Below are 8,280 nucleotides of genomic sequence, written 5' to 3'. Positions count from 1 at the left end.
CAAATTATTTTCATTGTTACAGAATCTGTCTATCAAGAAAAAGCGATTATGAATTTGATCAAAATACTTCATTCATTTCGATGATTAATCTCTGAAACAAAAATAATTGGTATCAGTAAATAATAATAATAATAATAGTAATAATGAATAAATATAAACATTTTGTCAATCTATTTCCTAAAGCCAATGTTATTTTGTGAGCATCGCACTCATGTTGTTATATGACACCAGATGCAAGTCTTTAGGTGAGAAGTTCTTATAAAACGCTCGCAGAAGTCCTACCAGATGGTGATGTAGTCGTAGATGGGCTCTGTGTTGAGCACGGTGAAGTTGATGTGGATGCCGTTGCCTGGAGGTACTCGGATGCTCCATATGCAGTCTTTAAGATTGGGGTAGTCAGCCGGGTGGCCCGGAGAGTAGATGGTCCCATTGAGGGCCGTGATATTACCACCGCAAAGTGCTGACGGAGGACATATAAAATCAAAACACAATCAGCAATTTTATGGAGAATTGCAATGCCTTACACAGAGCTGCAACAAGCAATAATGCAGTGACATAAAAAGGTGATACACTTTAAGTTCACCGCTAAAGTCCTGTCTCCATATATGGTCCAAATTTTCCCCTGAACATCTCATAGAATCTACAAAACATGAGTTTAATTAAAAGCTGGTTTTGTGTATGGGCTCTGTACCTTCACAGCGAGGCACAGGGTGGTTCCAGTTGCGGCTGATGCCATGCAGACACGTGAGCGACGCTTCGCCCAGCAGTGTGTACCCCGGCAGACACTGGAACGAGATGGTCATGCCCACTCCAAAATCACTGCCAATCACCACCCCGTTCCGAAAGGGCCGCGGATCCGGACACCTCTGCAGTTCGTACGCTGAGAGATCATAAAGAACACCAGTGTCCATCAGTGTTGTTACGGATAACTAAAAGTAGCTTTATGCTAAAAAAAATAAATAAATAAATAAATAAAGGCCAACATAAAATATTAGATTAAATTGAATTTTTTAGTATAGAATTTATAAAGGAGTATAGTATATTTTTTATGTTTATGTAAATAAAAATTATATTTAATATACTCAAGTGGGTGTAATAAACTACTAAAACTGAAATAAAAATAAATGAAAGCTATAGAAACACAAAAAGACAAGCATATAAAATTATTAAAATTTTAATAAATGTAAAAAAAAAATACAGACCTAAATGCTAATTCAATATATTTATACATCCTATAATATTATATAAATAATACTAAAGTAACACTGTCAAGAAATTACAAAGCATATAAATATACCAATCAGTGTTCATTTTGACTGCAAATTTTGATTTAGCTACAGTCATAATTTTTAGTAAAATTTTAGTCAACTGAATTGATTTAGTTTTAATCTAGTTGGACTAAAGGACTGGATCTCTTCCCAAATCGTCCCTCCCTAATATCTTAGTCACATGTTTATTAATTGACGAAAATGTCTTTGTATTTTTGTCACAGTTTTTGTCACTCAAAACGAGTGTTCATTCTGTTATAGTCTCATTTTCATTGGTAAATAAATACAAATAATAATAAAAGAAAATGCTGTTGATGAAAATTAAGACAAAAATTGTTCATCAAGGAAATTAACACTAATACCAATGATACCAAGTTTAACAAAAGAAAAAACAAATCTAAATTCAGATTCAAGATACTTTAAAAATTATAAAATATTTTAAAATATTAAATGAAAAACAAATGAAAATTTGAAATGTTTTGCCTTTTAGACTACAAGGTAACTGAAATAAACAAATTTAAGTACTAAAGCACTTTAAAAAAAAAGTAACTGCCAAACCTGAAATTGAAATTAATTAAAGCCATATAGAACTTTATAGAAAAACTTTATAGTAAAATAAAAATTACAAAAGCACACAGCAGTAATGAAAACTAAAATATAAATACTAAATTGTATGCTACACTGAAATGAAAAATTACACTGTGAATAAAAAGCAACAATGTACCCATAATACCTATTGTGAAAAGTTCTCCTAAAGCTTAAAGCTGCTTCAGAAATTAAAATCTAAAATAGTTTACTAAACTTATTGTCTATGATGTGGCAAATGCTTAGACAATAAATGTGTATTATATAAGGAAATCATCAAAATAACTTGCCATAAGTTATTTACAGAACATAAACAATTCATCCAAAAATGTTTAATGTCTAAACTTAGTAGTCTGGCCACACACACAACAACAACAACAGAAGCAGGACATATTTTGTGACTAGTATTGAAAAGCAAGATCCTTTCTGTGCTGTGTCAAAGGAAGCGGTTTCCGGAGGATGAGAGCTTCTATTTTTTACTTCAAAAACCCAAAAACATTCTCAAGGGACGAGGAACATCTCACTGTTCAGGAATCATAAAGTCAAAGTACTGACAGATTCCTGCTGTGTAAACCAGAAAGGCACAAGGGGTGGAATATAAAAATAGACTTGAAAACACAATACACTTGCTTCTGAGCGGTTCTCGGGGCATTGCCATCCGCAGTTAGGGTTTTCTAGGTGACTGCCAGGTGAAAACTGGACAATTATTTCGCAAAAGCAAACTTCTCCACATCAGCAAAGTGCACAAATTCACGTCCGTGGCACAAATGGGTTACATACTAAAAATGTAAAAAAAACCTTTTTTTTAGTTGTGGTACCCTAGAGATAACATCATTAGTAACCTCACAGAACAAACCACCAATGACAAACTTCACATATGACAAAGACGACTCTAATAGGAGAAATCAGAGCAAAAGGGTGCATCTTAATTAAAAGACACTGATGTTAACTCTTTACAGTAATGCACTACCATTAGAAAGTTTGGAATAACTACATTTGTTTTATGCTTTTGAAATTATATAAGTCTAGGCAACAATTGATGAAAAATGCAGTAAAACAGCAATATTGTTAATATTATTACCATTTATTTATTGTTTGTTTGCTTGTAATATATTTAAAATCTGAATTAATTCCTGTGACGTTTGTGATACATTACCACTCAAACGTTCGGGGTAAATAATGACAAAAGAACATTAAATTACTAAAACTAAATTGAAAACTGAAAACACAGAAATAAATGACAATTCAATATATTTATGCATCTTATAATAGTATATAAATAATAATAAAGTACTGCTAATCAAGTCAAAGAAATCTTAAAATCAAAGCATCCAAATGAACCCATTATACTGTATCTAGTTTACTGAAAATAACCATTTTATCATGCAGGAAATTCAAAAGGTCCTTCCACAGCTTCAAGCTGCTTAAAAAATGAAAATGACAAATATATTAAAATAGATAAAAAGCACAAATGCAACTGTTCAAAATTGATTAAAAAATGCAATAAAACAGTAATATTGTTAATACTGTTGTTATATGTTATTTTGTATTATATTTTTTGTAATGTTTTTTTTTTGTCCTGTGATGTTTTAACTGCTTGATATTTCTGTAGAATGCATTACCATTCAAACGTTTTTTTTTTAAACAAGATTTAAAAATAAATAAAATAAATAAAAATAAAAAAGCAAATACTTAAAAAAACAAACAAAAAACACTACGCTTTCTATTTATCAAAGCATGCATCAAGGTTTCCACAAAAATACTAAGCAGGAAAATGTTCAACATTCATACTAATAAGAACCATTTTTGACTTTTGAACACCAATAATAATTGATAATAAATGTGTAGCAAATCAGCATCTTGTGACACTGAATACTGGAATAACGATGCATCACAGAAATTAATTCCATTTTAAAATATATTTAAATAGAAAACAGTTATTTTATAAAAAATAAAAAAGATATGTTTATTAACATATCTTTTGAAAAACTTTAATTATTCCAAAGTGTAGACCAGTAGTGTATCATTTTTAATTCTGGTATTTTATAGCTGGTTTTTAATTAGCATGCAGAGCTTTAGCTGTTTGCAGGGTTAAATCCTTTCAGAAAAGCTGGGTCTTTAAATGTATCCTCTTTAAAGCAGCAGAGCAACAGCTGTACACATTCCTAAAACCAGCCTAATTATACAGGGCTTTCGGTTAAGACCAATCAGTCATTCAGGCAGCCCACCAACTAGCACACTTTGAAAAGATGTAGTTTTGCATTTGGAGCTGCACTAGCCTGACCGAGGATGTTACCGAGATCCACTGACTTTGACTGAACTCAAAGAGAACAATTGGTTATATTCCCTATCCTGTTATTGTGAAAAAGGATCCAATGGTGTGTGTCCGTATCGACAGGGGAAGTAATGGCCGTGGGCAGGTCTAATCCGTCTTACCCTTGTAGGTGATGTGGAAACCGGGTTTGTTCTGCGAGTAGTCGCTGTGAAAGAAGAAGCTGGTCTCGTGGGTCGTGCTGAAGAAAGATTCTGGAACAACGGGCCCACTGAACCTATCGATCACCGAGCCCGAGTCCAGCGTCCCGCTACGGACTTCAAGGTAGTCGTGCACAGCTTCCGTGGAGAAGTTGAGGAACTGGAGGTGAATCCCTGGATCATAAACAATAGGAGGAGAGACACAGTACATTTTAACAATGAGGTACCTGAAGGGAAACTTGGAAAGTTCAAACAAAACAATCCATGACTTGCAACTTCAAGAAACACAATATTCCAATTATAAATCATTGCTATTCAATTACTTTTTATATAGCAAAAAAAAAAATGCATCTTGCAAAAATTAAATTTGCTTTGTCTTATAATCTTTTATTTACTTTTCATTGACTACCATTTTTGTCTAAGATGTTTTTCCCTTCCAAAATAGAAATACGAATAGAAATAACACTGAGGTCTAAAATGAATGTGGATAACACCAATGTTATTTTAATGTCATTGATATACTATTATTTTTTATTAATTTTATTTTTAGATTTTATAGTTTTCCATTTGAAAGCTTTAGTAATTAGTAATATATATATATATATATATATATATATATATATATATATATATATATATATATATATATATATATATATATACACACACACACACATATAACATTTCTTATATTTTATTTAATTTGATGTTTATTTTAAGTAACAACATTTGTTTTAGTTTACGATGATGTCATCTGAGATCCTTTGGTCTTGGGAGAATTTATTGAGAAATATTTGAGTTCTTAATTAGATAACTGGATGTTCATGAACTCTAGAGGAAACACATGAGGTGAGCTTACTGAGCTCTTTTTCTTCGGGAGAAACATCTAAGACAGGAGATTTTACATTTAATCTCATTCTGTCTAGAGATAGAAATTAAATCTTATTTGGGGCAAAAAAGAAGAAAAATGGAACTCAAAAGTTACAGGATACAGACCAAACCCAACAGGAAGTTTAACTGTCCAGTTGCAGTCAAGTCCACTGGGGTAATTTCCAGGAAAGCCGGGACTTAGGATGACTCCGTTCAGGTCCGTCAGGAATCCCCCGCACTCGGCTTAAAAGACAAGAGTCAGTGAAGACGGCATGCACAGAATACTGTACCTCACACCGGTAACAATAAGAGATGATCAAACAGATATTCATCAAGTCCAAACTCCATTATGGAATCTAGTGATATGCAAAATAAACGAATTTGCACATATAAGAAAGCCCTGTGATCTTGGTACTTATAAACAAAAATGCAATGATGTGCAATAAGAAATACTTTTAAATGCTGATGGAATAAATGTGCTGCATTCATTTTGAGGTTGGGAGAAAATGATACATGGGTTATGTTTTCTCATAATGACTTTTTAAATTAACACCACCAGAACTCAATGGGATCAAAAGGCCAATATTGAAGCATGTAAGACTGACGTATAGTCCCTTGATTTTACTTCAGAGTGTGTGCATATCCCCCTGTGCGCTTAATTGTGTTTGCATTCTTCTTATTGGCAAACGTGTAATGAATGGCCTCTTGGACTCGCTGTGTCCATTTACGGTACTTTAGAAAAGCAGTTGAAATGTCAATAGAGAACATTGAATCTTCTGTTTACACTGCAGTAGCTCGGATCAATTCAACTTCAAGTGTCACTCTTCAGACACAGCCGTGGCTTGCGCTACATTCTTAATTTCTTAATTAAATTCAGCTTTACTTTTCTTTCCAAATTCAGTTCATGAATTTAAGGAAGAAGAACTGAAATGGAATGAAATTTGTATAAAAACATGACTGGTGTGAAACAGTGGCTACAATAAAATCTAATTAGAAGAATAGTATAAATTCAAAAATAATTTCATCTGAGCTTAACAAATTCAATTTTAGAATTTAAGGAAGTAGACTCTAATTGGAATGGCATTTGAATAAAAAACCCACAATGCTTAACTATCATATTACGATGCACTCTTGAAGAAACTTATTGACATCAAGCAGGTGGTGGAGTTATGACTTCTGCTACTGTTAATCAGTTTGAGATCAAATTAGTCTTAGATTATTGCTGTAAAAAAAATAAACATGGAATCTGAGAACTGCTTTGTTATTTTTGTTCTCTGATATATTGTGGGTTTCCACTTGGTACTAAAGTAGACTTATACACACCCTTCATAAAGACGCTTTGATTCTCTTAAACTAAAAGACGTTAATGAAATTTGTATATGCATGAAATGAAAGATGTAGATTTCGATAGAAGATAGCTTCCTTGTTTCTTTCAAGTGCATGATCTATTTAAAGTCAATATGTAACAAGACCAACAAGTTTGAGAGAATTCATCCGGGCTTCCATTAGTAACATTTCTATATTCCATGCTTGTTATGAACGGCTGCTACACGCAAATCAATCGAATGAAATGGAACAAATTCAAGATTGTAAATTCAACTGAGGATTACATTTTAAATCTTAATTCAATTCCTAAATTGCGGGAAGTAGAATTAAAATGAAATGAAATTTGAGTTGTGAAATTAATGAAATGAAAACGGAATGGAATTTTAATTTGGAAATTAATCAAATGAAAATCTAATTAAAATGTAATTAAATTTGAATTTTGAAATTAAATTAAAATGTAATTAAAATGGAATAAAATTTTGAAATGAATAAATAAATGTATATAATGTAATAATACACTTAATTGGAAAAACATTAGATGATATAAATAACGAATGTCTGAATTTGCTGCTATACTGTAGAAATTTCTGTTGATATGCAATTGTTCTTTTTTTTATATTTTGGATACAGGTGAAAGACCTACCCCCCACCCCCCATTGATTAACTTAAAATCTTCAAAATAGAGGCAAACAACAACCAAACACATTCAAATGTTCAAGTTCATAGTTTAAATAACTACTGATGAATCTGTGAAAACTTTACCTTATAAAAATACAACTATTCATTATTAGTTCATTTTAGCTCCGGTCCAGTAAATAATGACCTTTATAGTACTGAACATTACTTTTCATGTTTTAATGATACTAAAGATATACCCACATTTGCATACATTTACAGCCATATCTAGTCAGAGAAGTAAACTTGCGCTGTTGTTTTGCATTGACCCGAGGTCCTGCAGCGTCTGTCACTGCTATTAGCAGACTGTAAGTCGCTCTGGATGAACAGCATTAGCTAGATGGCCAGTAACTCATGAGCGATGGTGTTATAGCCGTGAGGAATCATGAGACATGGAAGAAGGGTTTAAGGCTAATAGATTTCAACAAAAGAGAAAATGAAAAAAATATATTAGACTGAATAGGACCTCAAAGATCTAGCCCGAAGAAAGCTTTTTCATAGTCCATTTGATTAAAAAGAGCTCTAACAGACCCCGGCTCGGTGATGAAACAGCTGCTACATTGAAATCAAATAAGATGAAACGGTACAAACTCCTCAACTAATACGAACATAAGGTGGTTGTGAGACACTAATTTGAAGAATTGCGATTACGGAGAAGTAAAGCAATGGTAATGCTCTCATTGAAAAGGCCAAACGGGGAGAAATGACTGCAAATAAAACATACCAAGACAAAGGGGCGCTGGGTAGTTCCATCTTCTGACAGGCCCCGGCATGCAGGTTATATATGCACTTCCCTGCAACGAGTGGAAATGAAGAAAGATATTGACTTTTCCAAGAAGCTCTCACCAATTCTGAAGGAAGATGAATCACTCATAGGAAATGTATCATTCAACGTGCACTTCCACGTATGACATGAGGGCAAAAATAACAAAGCCTTGGTACTGTGAATGAATCGAATAAAATGCACGGAGGAAAAGAAAATCAAACACTGAACTTTAAGCTGCTTCTTCAGCTATGGACATCTTAGTACTTTTTTTATTTCTTTTTTGTTTTTGTTTTTAGAAAAACTTTACTAGTTTTTCTA

The 8,280-nt window shown here is 32.7% G+C and overlaps 1 protein-coding gene across 2 annotated transcripts in view; it reads right to left on the bottom strand.

Moving 5' to 3' along the window:
• LOC113115693 (CUB and sushi domain-containing protein 3) overlaps positions 1–8,280 on the bottom strand; it is a 236,530-nt gene that overhangs the window by 73,851 nt on the left and 154,399 nt on the right. For both annotated transcript variants that reach the window (XM_026283241.1, XM_026283242.1), the window contains exons 39-43: positions 7,921–7,990; positions 5,322–5,438; positions 4,290–4,499; positions 692–880; positions 283–460 (exon numbers count right to left, since the gene is read on the bottom strand). In XM_026283241.1, the coding sequence (XP_026139026.1) occupies positions 283–460; positions 692–880; positions 4,290–4,499; positions 5,322–5,438; positions 7,921–7,990 (764 nt within the window). The remainder of the gene's footprint in view (positions 1–282; positions 461–691; positions 881–4,289; positions 4,500–5,321; positions 5,439–7,920; positions 7,991–8,280) is intronic.

This window comes from Carassius auratus, chromosome 16 (assembly GCF_003368295.1).
Source record: "Carassius auratus strain Wakin chromosome 16, ASM336829v1, whole genome shotgun sequence".
NCBI lineage: Eukaryota > Metazoa > Chordata > Actinopteri > Cypriniformes > Cyprinidae > Carassius > Carassius auratus.
The sequence above is the reverse complement of the archived record's forward strand: the minus strand, read 5'-3'. Positions and strand labels throughout refer to the sequence as shown.